An 11,940-nucleotide genomic window follows, 5' to 3' on the forward strand; every position below is an offset into this window, starting at 1 on the left:
GCAGGCCTATTCTTAGGCGGGGACAGAACCAGAGGTGTCTTTACCATAGGGCTTAGTGGCTTGTTGCGCCAGGGTGCTGGCCTCTCAGGGGTGCCCCAGCGAGTGGGGGAGCTGTGCGGCTTTGCCAGCGGCCTCCTCTTTCCCTGCAAACCGCCAGATGGTTGGCGGGGCACAACGAGCCACTAAGCCCTATAGATCCTTCTCTCCCTCGGCCGCGGGACTCTCCTCAGCTGCTGTTGCCTGAGGGAGTGGCAGGAGTGGCGGTGGCGGTGGCGGCTCCCGAGGGGCCTCCACCGCGTCACTGGTGCCCGCCGCCCCCCCACTCCCCAGGGCACAGGTGGCGGCATGGCAACCGCCTCATGCTCCTTGGGCCGCTGGGCAGCAGCGAGAGCGCCGGCAGTGGGCTGTCACTGTCAGGCAGCGGAGGAAGAGGAGGCGCCCCGGAGCCTCGCAAGCGAGTGCAGGGTTCCGGCGGTCTGGCAAGCCGCGTGTGGCCAGCACATCGGTGGCATCTTCTGTGAGTGGCAGGTCCCGGAGCTGCGAGGTGGTTCGCAAGTTGGACCCCGAGTTCTAAATTCTGGGAAAGGAGGGGGCGCCAGAGGGATCTTTGAGCCATGGCGCCAGATATGCTTAAGACGGCCCTGGACAGAACATCTGTTTGCTATGTCTTTTTATTGATTTGGGGGGGGGCACCTGTCCCTCCCGCCCCTGCCCCCTGGCTAGCCCATGAGTCCTGCCCTCCAGAGCAGGAGAAAACAAGCATGCTCCCTCTTCCATGTGACAGCCCTTAGGGCACATTTAGAAAGGGCTATCATATCTGTCCCCCCTTTTCCATGCTAAACATACCCAGCTCCTCTCTCCAATCTCTGGCCTGAAAAAAAAACACACACACACACACACTTTGAACACAGTCAGATTTACTCTTTCTAGCTGTTACTTTTGTTCTTACGGGGCTGAACCCTCACAAGATTTAACAAGTTCTGCAGGCGAGTCCAGGGCAAATTGTGCCTCAAATTGATACTTAAGGCCAAGGGACACAGGTTCATTATCTGCACTGGCATCATGGCTAGTTGGGAAAAACCTTCGCTAATGCTTCTCTCTGAGGAATAGCAGAGATTTCTATTTTTATTGTTAAAAACCCCCCAGCTAAAATCACCTGGGGGGGGGAGGGAGCCGGTGGCATGATAAACAAGCCATTAGCACAAACGGCTCACTCTCTTCCACAGTCTCCCCTTTCTCAGCACCAACTGCTCGGCTCCGCGGCAGCTGCACCAGCTGAGCTGTGAGAAATATATATATTGCAGCCAATAACAACTGATGATAACCTTGACTGCAGCATATATCATCATGGCAGCCTTTGGCTTTGTAAAAGATCTGCGAGCGCAGGATTCCCTTGATTGCAGGAGGTGCAGAGGGAAGAGCGGGGGAGAGGGAGGAGGCGACAGCTTAATTGAAAGTTCATCCTCCTCCTGTTCTCCCCGGGAATCCCGCTCCCGGTGCTCTTTCTCTAACCCAAACAATCCAACCACGTCCACAAGGCACGCTCCATCCCTTCAATTCCGAACACCCCTGTAGGCAACGGCAGCGAGTGCCACTAGGTGGCGCTCGCCAACCACTTTTGGAGTTAGAGCGCTTCCCGTTCCGGCCAATATAACGCGCCTCCCTCCAGTCCTCGCACACCTAATTCCAGACTTGATAGGGTATCCCTGGGAAAAGGAAAAGGGGAAGAAAAAAAGGGGGGCGCAGGAACCAAAGTTAATAAGGCATTTGCGCCTAAGCAACCCCTGTGTCCTGAGGTTTTTTAAAGCGACAGCCCCTGTTCCCCGCTCACACGCTACAGCAGCCCCTCTCTGTCCAGACCAGAAACGGAACTTCTGTAAACGAGCGACTTCCACGCCTTGTGACCGTGGATGCTGCTTAGTCTTTTTCCGATATTTGCCAGCGTTTTTCTTCCGTGGCCGATCTTGACATTTGACGGTGGTCTGTGGGCAAGGGGAGGGCGGGGAGGAAGGAACGCTAGAAGAAGACAAGTGGAGATCTACTTCTACCAGCTTCTGAGAGCGCGTTTCTTTTAAAGGAGAGCCAAAAAGGATCGCTTCCTTCGTTCCGGGTGAAATTCAGCCTGTGCCTGGCTCCAGGTAGCCGCTGTTTACAGGACATCAAGCGGGGGAAATTGACGGGGGGGGGGAGAGGTTGTGTGTGTGCGCGCGCTGGAATTTGTCCAGGGCAGATCTGGGTTGTGTGTGCGTGTGTGTGCGTTGCTCGAGTTTATCTGGTGTGAGAAGCAGTGGCGGGTGTGAATGTGTCTGCGAGAGGGTGGGAAGGAGGGAGGGAGGGGGTGATCTTGGCAATGGGCGGGAGAGAACGAGGCGAATCCTGTCTCTTCTGCTTGCCAGCCTAATCTCAGCTCATTTTCTCCAAGCAATACAACTTCGCGGACGGCAGCCTAAACCAAGCCCGACTGTCTTCCGCCATGGATCCTCCAGGTAAACCAGCGCGCCGCCAGCCCCTTTCATTTTGATCCATTAAATTTTTGACCCCAGATGGAGATAAAGACGGGATAGCAAAACTAGGAACTCGTAGGGTGGTGTATGGGAGCGGCGGCGGTGGGGGGGGGGGGGCGGTGTCCTTCCTGGTGGGCTTTTTAGAAAGGGAAAGCGATGGAACGGGGTGAAAGGGGTTCGTGTTAGTGACTCGACTCAGGTTCAACTCTTCCGGAAGAAACTCGGGAACTTTGCAGGTGGTACCTAATAGATCCCCGTTGCATTCCCCGCGAGAATTTAAGGAACGGATTTGCTAAAACTGGACAGGGATGCGGATCAAAGCGGAAACGGCCTTGTGGAGGGGGTGGGGGGGGAGGGGAGTCGAAGTTGGAGCGGAGTTTATCAGCAATTCCAAGAAAGGAGACACCTCCGAGTGCGAGGCACTGGGTTACATTAACTTGCGTTAAGCAGAAGCGCTCCCTTCGCAGATTTTGTTTGAATTACAACTAAAATCTAAAACGCGCTTGTGTTCATTCATATTTTTTTTAAAAAAAGTTACATCCGGATAGGAGTATAGAACAAAAATGCGCAAGTGCTTTGGGATCGAGATAAAATGTCTGTGGTTATTGCCACAGCTTACTGTGCCCGAGGAAAGGGAACGAGACGGGAGGTTGGGAGTTTCTTGTGTGGAAGCAAATCGTCTGCACCTCTATTTGTGGTGTGGGAGAGAGGTGCGGAGGGACCTCCCAGGGTGCTTTCCTTCGATTCCTGGCGGTGGGTGGGGTGGGCAGGGCAAGGAGCCCAGGCTTATTCAGAAGTGCCATTGTTTTCCTTTAAAAAAATAAATAAAAGGAGTCCGGCACTTGCAACAAGCACTGCAAAAGGAGCGAGATGTTGAAAGAGCCCGCCCCACCCCTTGCGACGCCTTCAGCTCTCGCACACACTCCAAAGCGGGATCAGAAGGGTCGGTGCTTGTGTGTCACTGTGAGAAACAGGGCGCTGGACTTAACCGGACCGTTGTTCTGATCCACTAGGACCTTTCTTAGGTTATGTGGTGACTGGTAACTGGCGGGAAACGGAGCGCAGCTCGCGCCCGCCCCGTCAAGGTCTTTTTGCCCGGCTCGCCTTCTGCCGTGTGTCTGAGAGAAGCCCTGCCCCCGCTCCACCTCATAAAACAGACACCGAGTGGGTTTCTCTCCCCCCCCCCTCACACCACACAGGATGGACCTCGGGAGGGTCTGGCACTTTGTGTGAGTGGGGGGGGGGGCTGGCTGCCTGGCGAGCTGGACTTTCTCGGCGTCCGCCGCCCGCCTCACTTGGCTCTCTTTCGCCCCGCAGGCTGCAGCGCGCCTCCCGCCTTCCTGTGAGGCCGCCGAAGAAGCGCGAAAATTCAAGGCGGCGCCCGCTCGTTTCCCGCTCGCTGAGGCGCCCAGGCCGGCCGCCCTCCGGAGACTGAAGGCAGCAGCGCCCGGCCGTCGCCCTCCCGCCGCCCCCTTTGGACTCCGCGGCTGGACGGACGGGCCCCGCTGCGGCAAGACATGGCCGGGTGGCGGCGGCGGCGGGTGGCGGCGGCGGAGCCCGCAGGCGGCTACTCCTGCGTGGCGGTGGTGGCGGCGGCGCTGGCCCTATTGCTTTTGCAGCTGCCCGGCGGCAGCCCGGCGGTGCCGGCGCAGAACGACACGGAGCCCATAGTGCTGGAGGGCAAGTGCCTGGTGGTGTGCGATTCCAGCCCGTCCGCCGACGGCGCCATCACCTCGTCGCTGGGCATCTCCGTGCGCTCCGGTAGCGCCAAGGTGGCGTTCTCGGCCACGCGCAGCACCAACCACGAGCCGTCCGAGATGAGCAACCGCACCATGACCATCTACTTCGACCAGGTCAGGCGCGCCATCCCTCTCCCCCCTCCCTCTCGCCCTTTCCTGCTTCTCCTGCCCGTAGCCCCTCCCCTCAGGTGACTAAGCCCCGCCCAGGCGCCGCCGGCAAGGCAGGGTCTCCTCCCACCTGCCCACTCCTTCCCCGCCTTTACCTTGCACCTCTTTATCCAGGTAAGCCCTTCCTGCCCCGGCCAGTCTGCTCTGGCGCCCCCTGGCGTCGAGAAGAGCCGCTTACCACTTACTTATCCCCCCTAATTACTCCCCTTCTCCCGTTTCACACTTACCCCTTGTCCTTCGTTTACTGTCCAGCTTCATTCGTTTTCCTACCAGCTCTCCCCACTCTTAGCCCCATTGATCTGTCTCCTATTGATCCCTAACTTCCATCTTCTACACCACCACTCTCTGGGTCTAACCTTTACCTAGTCCTGCCTTATTCCCATAACCCATTCCAGCACAACTCCCTCAAGCTCAAGCTCTCTTCGCAAGAGCAATACATGGCCTCGCTCCCACTAACTGATGGCCCCTGCCTCTTCTCCACCTTCAATATTTGTTTTGATCTTTCTCCTTTCTTTGTGATGCCCTTCCTGCATCTCCCTCCTACTCTTTCACACCTTAGCTAACTGTAGGGTTGCCACATGTGCTCTTTTCCCAGGACGCATCCTCTTTTTTTCATGGGTAGAGTTGTCTTAGTGATCCCTAGTTAAAAGTAGAAGTCAACAAATGTGTCCTCTTTTTTGCTCTTCAAAATATGGCAACCCTAGACTGGGCTTCTCCCAATGCCTCTAAATTAGGGATGGGGAGCTTTTGCTCACCCTCCACAGATGTTGTTGAACTCCAACTCCCATCAGCTCTAGGCAATATGGCCCAATGAACAGGGATGAAGGGAGCTGCAGTCTGTCACTATCTGGAGAGCCACAGGTTCCTCTTACCTGTTTTAGTTGCACCTTAGTAATTCACTGTCAGCAGTCTGACAGTACTTGTAGCTCATCAACTTCTCTATGAAACAATAGCCACCCCTTCCTTATTTTTCTATTCTGATGAGTGTCCTTTAAGCACCCCATCTAATGCTGTAGCTACCAACAAGATATATTTGGGGGGCTCCTCAGTCACCCTGTTTTGAATAATTATAACCACCAGTCTGTATTGCCAACAATATAACAACCAATTCCAATTTCTCTAGAGAGGTGGCTCTGGAATTTCCTGCCTTCCCTTATCTAGTCAGGCAAACCAGACAGGCATGCATAGAGCAGCAGCCTGGGGAAATCCGCAGAATTTGGGTGTAGTGCAGTGTAGGGACAGTGAAGGCACTGCAAGCTTAAGCTTTGCCTCTTGGCTCATTTGAGGAAACCTACATGCTTTTAGGATTGCTCTGTCTTATTGTTCCAGCCTAGGAAGAAAGAAGAGGGATGCACTGGGATTCTATGTAAAACCTTCCAACTGAAAAGCATTCAGATCATTTAGACTTGTTCAGCACAGATTATTTGTTTCTGTTTATGCATCCATCTGTCCAAGGATTGCTTTCTAATCATGATCACATGATTAGAATACAATAATAATTCTATTATTTACCCATTGTGTTCCCCAGCTATTATAATCTTCTAGAAAAAAATATTTTGACATAGATTGGCTGAAATATATATTTTTTGTAGAACAATTCTAATGTCACCTTGCTTGCAGAGCTGTATAATGCTAGACACTATATAGATACCTTTTTGTTTATGAAGTTTTTTCCTTCCTCTAATTCCATGATGTGTTGCCTTAAAATTGTAGTGTAGAATTGTAGTGTTGGTTGAATAACTTTTTAAAAAATAGCAATGAATGGGATTCTAGTTTCACAAATTCTTCTTCTTTCACGCCTTTGTATATGAGTTTTGAATCTGGACTAGATGAGCTCTGAGGTTGATAATCTTATGTAAGAAGGATAGACACAGTCTTTCACCAACTTCTGCTTAGTTTTTACATTAATTTGTATATATGTGTACACACACAGGGTATTGTGATACATGCTAGAAATTCTGAACAAGGAAGTACCTGGCAGTCAAAACAGAAAAATAACCATAAGTCAGGATCTGTGGCATTGCACCACTGAGCTTTGTGTGCAGTCTTAACCGTTCTGTTACAGAAAAGACAGCAGGAAGCTATGAGAGCTCTGCTCAGATGTAATAATAAGACCCCAGGCAAGTTGTTGCAACCAGTTACCTGGGAAGACAGATTAGGCAGAAGATTTCAGATCTGATTCTGTAGGTAATTCAAGTATCAATCATGCAAAGAACTGTAAACATCTCTTTGGAATGTTTTCTAATTCTAGGCCTGCCATGAGGTTGCCAGCCCTCATTTACATTTCTTTAGTGTGACTTGCCTTTGGCCACAAGGAGCCATATTGGAGCATGTAGATTCATTGGGATAAGTCCTTTCCTCGTGGTGGTGGTCATTACCTTTATATCCTGCCTTTCCTCCAAGGAGCTTCAGATGGTGTACATGGCTCTTCCTGTAATGGTCTCCTCCCCATTTTAACACCACAACAATATTGTGAGGCAGGTTATGCTGAGAAAGAGATGGTGACTGGCTCAAGGTCACCCACTGAGCATCATGGGGATTTTAACCTTGAATCCCAAGTCCTAGTCCAGCATGTTAACCACCACGCTAAATTGGCTCTTTCGTGGATTCATTGCTTTCTCCTTCTTTTGTTACTCTGCAAGAGGCCTTTGAAACATTCATAACTTGGCTCAAATGAGCATTTTCCATTACTCTAATTGGCAAATTGCACTCACTTTTACCACTAAGTCCATGCACTAAGTTCTCTGTGGGTTAAAATGCATCTTCCATACTTCTTTGTTCAAGCCTAATTGAATTAGTCCCTGTGCTTCAGGATGGGGTAAAGAGACAAAAGAGAATGAGGGGTGTAAATTTCAAAGAGAGAGAGAGGTTACTTATTTAAAAATTGAGCTCCCTCCCACCGTTCCATCACATGTGACATGACTAAGTCTCATTTTGTTTCGCATTAACATTGCAGGCCCCAAGAGAGGCAATTAGTTTCAATACTGTTACATGAAAATGTAAAATCCTGGGCGGACTTGTTTAATGGGATCTTTTCTCCCTTCGTTTTGCGTGTCTCTCAGCAATGATGCATTACATTTTCTCAACTGCTGTGAAGACTCAGGCTGCCATCATGATCCTTTCATTCTCTCGAAGAGGCATTGGGTGCACCACTGTGTAAATCAATCAGCTGTCTGAACAAATCCTTTTAAAACACCTTGGAAAGTTATTTCGTTTCCCTGCAGTCCATTTTAATTGTGCAGCAAAATGCCTGTGGCTTTGCACTGCTTGGGCAGCCGGTCGAAAATTCTCCCTGTCTCTCCCCCCCCCCACCTGACCTTCCCCATAATGAAGGCATGACCTAATTCCCCCCTCCCGTTTCATTCTTTTTTTCTCCAGGTATTAGTTAATATTGGCAACCATTTCGACCTGGCTTCCAGTATATTTGTAGCGCCAAGAAAAGGAATATATAGTTTCAGTTTCCACGTTGTGAAAGTATATAACAGACAAACTATCCAGGTACGTACTCTTCACTGGGGGACAGTTTCTTTTTTCTTTGCAACGTGGCTCACATAAAGGCTTGTGACATTTGAATATATAGCAAAACGTCTCAAAGAAAAAAAAAATCATGCATTGACTGTTATATTAATGGGATCTTATTTCAGCAGAGCATTTTATGAATATGCTATTTTATCCATAAACTACTAGATACACCTAGTTCCCTCAGCCAGCATTACACTCCCCCATCCCCATACTAGGCTAGCTGACTGGACCTTTTGGTAGAGAAAGTACAGGTGTATCAGTCTGAGCCATATTAGGAGGGAAGTGGTGGGTCATTTTGACCTTACAACCACCCCCCCCCCACACGAGATATGTCTACCGCCTCCTACTCTGTTTCCCCACCCCCATTTGGGATTCCTGCATGTGGGAGACTCACTTATATACTGGGTTGGAATTTGGTATGTGGGTGTGTTACGTTGGGATGTAACAATGCAATTTTTTTTAAAAAAAACAAACACTGTGCAAGACTGCTGATGTTGAATTTCTTTTGAATTGTAGGTAAGCCTAATGCAAAACGGCTATCCAGTGATTTCAGCTTTTGCTGGAGACCAAGATGTCACCAGAGAAGCAGCCAGCAATGGGGTCTTGCTCCTTATGGAAAGAGAAGACAAAGTGCATCTCAAACTGGAGAGAGGGAACCTCATGGGAGGGTGGAAATACTCTACCTTTTCCGGCTTCTTAGTCTTTCCGCTATAAAGGGTTGTCAAGGAGAAGCCTGATTCAAGCTGGAACAAGGATCAAATCATTTTGGGGGAAAACATACACACACAAGATCCCTCCTCCCTCTTCCAGAACTTGGCTAGACTTGCCAATAATTCCAGCCACCGAGTCAGACTGCCATCAGAGAATAATGACAAACCTTCTTGATGCCACTGTTTGCTTTGACTCTTGACTGTTCCTTGGGAAAACCTGCAGCCCCGATTAGTTTTAGATGACGGTGATCTTTAAAAGAAACGAAATTATCAACCTGAGCAATTTGTACCTGTGATTGTAAAGTCAATTTTGGATTTTATTGTTGGGATCATTGACTTTCCTCCCTTCATTCTGTTTCTGTTCCTGTCCTGAAGAAACATGCTTATTGGGGCCACATAAAAGTAGTCCAAGGCTTACCCCCAAAGCCAGAAGAATCTGATATCCAATGAAGTGTTCCTGTGATTCTTTCTCTTTTTGTGTTTGTATAGCCTTAAAAATATACCAAGACAAAAATAAGAATGGCTTCAATTTCAAACCTGTATCTTCTGGGGAAGGGATTTTTTTTTTAACATTACTGTGTCAAGAAGTGCTTTATCCAGTGAAGCAAATTTTGCACGATTGGAAACTACTTTATTTTGTGTTACTTGTGTTTTCCATCACCATTTCCCCCCTCTTCTGACTCTTTGTGCTAAAGAAGCAAGCTAGATCGATCAATAAGATAAAGCAAGCATATATATACACCCTGTAACTTGCAGAGAAACTAACCAGTGAACTGTTCTGCTTGCACTATTCAGCTGATCTAATAGAAGCATTTGTCGAGATTGAGGAAGACAGTGCACAATCTGATCCTTGAGTTACATTCTGGAAAGGAAATGACATTTCTGAATTGGTCTGACATTTCTAGACGCTGTTCCAGAAGGCTGTGAATATCTTCTTTGAACATACCGTAAATTATTTCTTTGCATTACTGGGAGTTCTTTGGTGCTTTCCTGATCTTTATTTGATGGATTTAATTACTAATGCTTGAATATGCAGTGGCTTGGCCTCTTTGAGTGTTCCAACAAGTTATCTTCCCTTCAAATTAGGTAAAAACAGATTTGCAGTGAACTTGCCAGGATCAATCTTACATCAACAGTTGCTGTTAGTATGTGTGACAAAATCAGGGACGTCAAAAAGAAAGAAAGAAAGAAAATGCTCTGAAAGCTTACGATGGTTTATGTGGTTTAGCTATGAATACACCAGAAATTGTATATTTTATTTTATTTATTTTATTGATGCTTCCCTGTTAGCATCCAAAGACGTTTGAGTAGTCTTAATCCAATACTGTATACCACAAAGGTCATTGATTCCAAATGATAAAAGAAGAAACCTCAGGTTGAATTCCAATTCACCTTCTATGTGTCAATGTAACCAAAATGCTGATGAACTTTAGATTCAGAATAAATGGGGTTCATGTCCAACTTGGCTTCTTTTTCACTTTCATCTAAGTTTCAAAAGTGACTGTGCAATGCAGGAAGAGTGCTCAACAGTTGATTCAAGGAAGTCATTAGTGAAAAAATTTTTTAATGTTGAGTATATATATATAATTGATAAGCAGCTGGGTAGATGGGGATTTTATTTATTTATTGTATTAGTTTATTTCCCCTTTCTCAAGGAACAAATCAAATGCAAATGATGTTTGCAGAATACAAACAGTAAACAGGCTGCATTGCATGTTGGAATTATGGTGGACATGTTTTCATTGTAAAATTATCATTAAAAGATCACTGCCAGTTTAAAAATATTCTTAAAAACAGTTTCTCTACCTGTGTTAATTATAGCACTTTCAATTGTTTTGTTTTGTTTCTAAAACCGGTTTGTGTTTTTATCTCACCACTCAACACAGTTTTTGTTTCTCAGCTGCCTGAGAGGGTCCAGTAAATCTAGTCAGTATTGGTTTGGAGTTGTTTCTAACTCAAACCCTGTACAGGTGCTTCCCTACCATGTGCAGCATTTGATAAGGATCATACCTGCTTTTGGCATTTCTGAATTTGTGTATTGGATTTCATATTTGCATACAGCTTTGCATGCATGGAGTCTGGTATATGTAAGGCCCTTTACCTTTGCTTTTGTGGTGTGTAGACTGCATGGATAGGGCCTACCCACACTGGAATCTATGCGTGCAGCTTCCTATGACAATGTGAAGTCCAGGGTTGCGAAAGGTAGGATGGTACAACCTCAATCCAATTCTATTTATAGGGAATGTCCGGACAGGGCTTTACTTTCCCTTGCATTATAAAAATAAATTGATTTCCCCCATTCCAATTGTTTATTGCTTTGTGGGTTCCCTCTGGCTTGTAAACAGCGTTTCCATGCACTCCAGCTTCCGTCACGATGTTCTGTTGTGCCAGAAGCGGTTTAGTCCTGCTAGCCATGTGACCTGGAAAGCTGTCTGTGGATAAATGCCTGAAAGCGAGATGAGCGTTGCAACCCCATAGTCGCCTTTGAGTGGACTTAACTGTCCAGGGGTCCTTTACCTCTACTTCTGCCCTGTATTTAGTGCCAGTCTAATGCGGCAACTTTAAAAAACAAATTCATATTTCCCCCCCAAAAAAGCAGTTTGTAGGGATTGCAGGTAATAGTGCAGGTAATAGTTCTTTAGCATTGCATTTTACTTATGTGCACACTATGATTTGGTTAAAAGAAAACAAATCTGAATGTGGCTGCAGGAACAATCAGATTTCTTTTTTTTTGAAGGATGTAAATTGCAAGCAATATTTTACAGTGTGCATATTTGTGTCTAACAGTGGAAGAAAATAAAATTCATGCAATTCAAGTACAGAAAACTGGCAAATTCTGTAAAATACAGATACTTAAGAGAGGGACAATAGATCAGTCCTGCTTTGGAAACAACTAATTAATTTGGTGTTCTACAATTTCAGGATAAATTTGGATGAGGATAATTTAAGAAGCATCTAAAATGCATTCAATTTCTTCAGCAATGTATTTTTTATTGCAGCTACTGTAGAAAAGACTTGAACCACAAGTGGTGCAGGTGAATCAGAGTTTTAAAAAGCAGCTTGGTCCAAAACCATTTATGACAGGAAAAGGTTGCTTTTTATGGAATGAGGGCCATGCCCTTTATTTCTCCTTCACTATATAACCAAATTATCAGAATAAATAAATTACCTATACAGGCATGAGCAGAATTAATTTTCTTTATTATGAGCATGATATGTAGACAGGCAGATTTTGAATTTTATAGGCTATATATAAATCCATGAATAAGTGATACTTCTGGGTGTTATATTTTTTAA

At 46.8% G+C, this 11,940-nt stretch overlaps 1 protein-coding gene across 1 annotated transcript; it reads left to right on the top strand.

Moving 5' to 3' along the window:
• Nucleotides 1-1,676: 1,676 nt before the first annotated feature.
• On the top strand, nt 1,677-10,104 carry CBLN2 (cerebellin 2 precursor). Its single transcript, XM_035125547.3, has 5 exons — nt 1,677-2,138; nt 2,423-2,486; nt 3,822-4,357; nt 7,790-7,909; nt 8,450-10,104. The coding sequence occupies exons 3-5, from the start codon at nt 4,022-4,024 to the stop codon at nt 8,645-8,647; spliced, it is 654 nt and encodes a 217-aa protein (XP_034981438.2). The 5' UTR covers nt 1,677-2,138; nt 2,423-2,486; nt 3,822-4,021; the 3' UTR covers nt 8,648-10,104.
• The last annotated feature ends 1,836 nt before the right edge of the window (nt 10,105-11,940 follow it).

The sequence above is a fragment of the Zootoca vivipara genome, chromosome 8 (assembly GCF_965207765.1).
Source record: "Zootoca vivipara chromosome 8, rZooViv2.hap1.1, whole genome shotgun sequence".
NCBI classification, from domain to species: domain Eukaryota; kingdom Metazoa; phylum Chordata; class Lepidosauria; order Squamata; family Lacertidae; genus Zootoca; species Zootoca vivipara.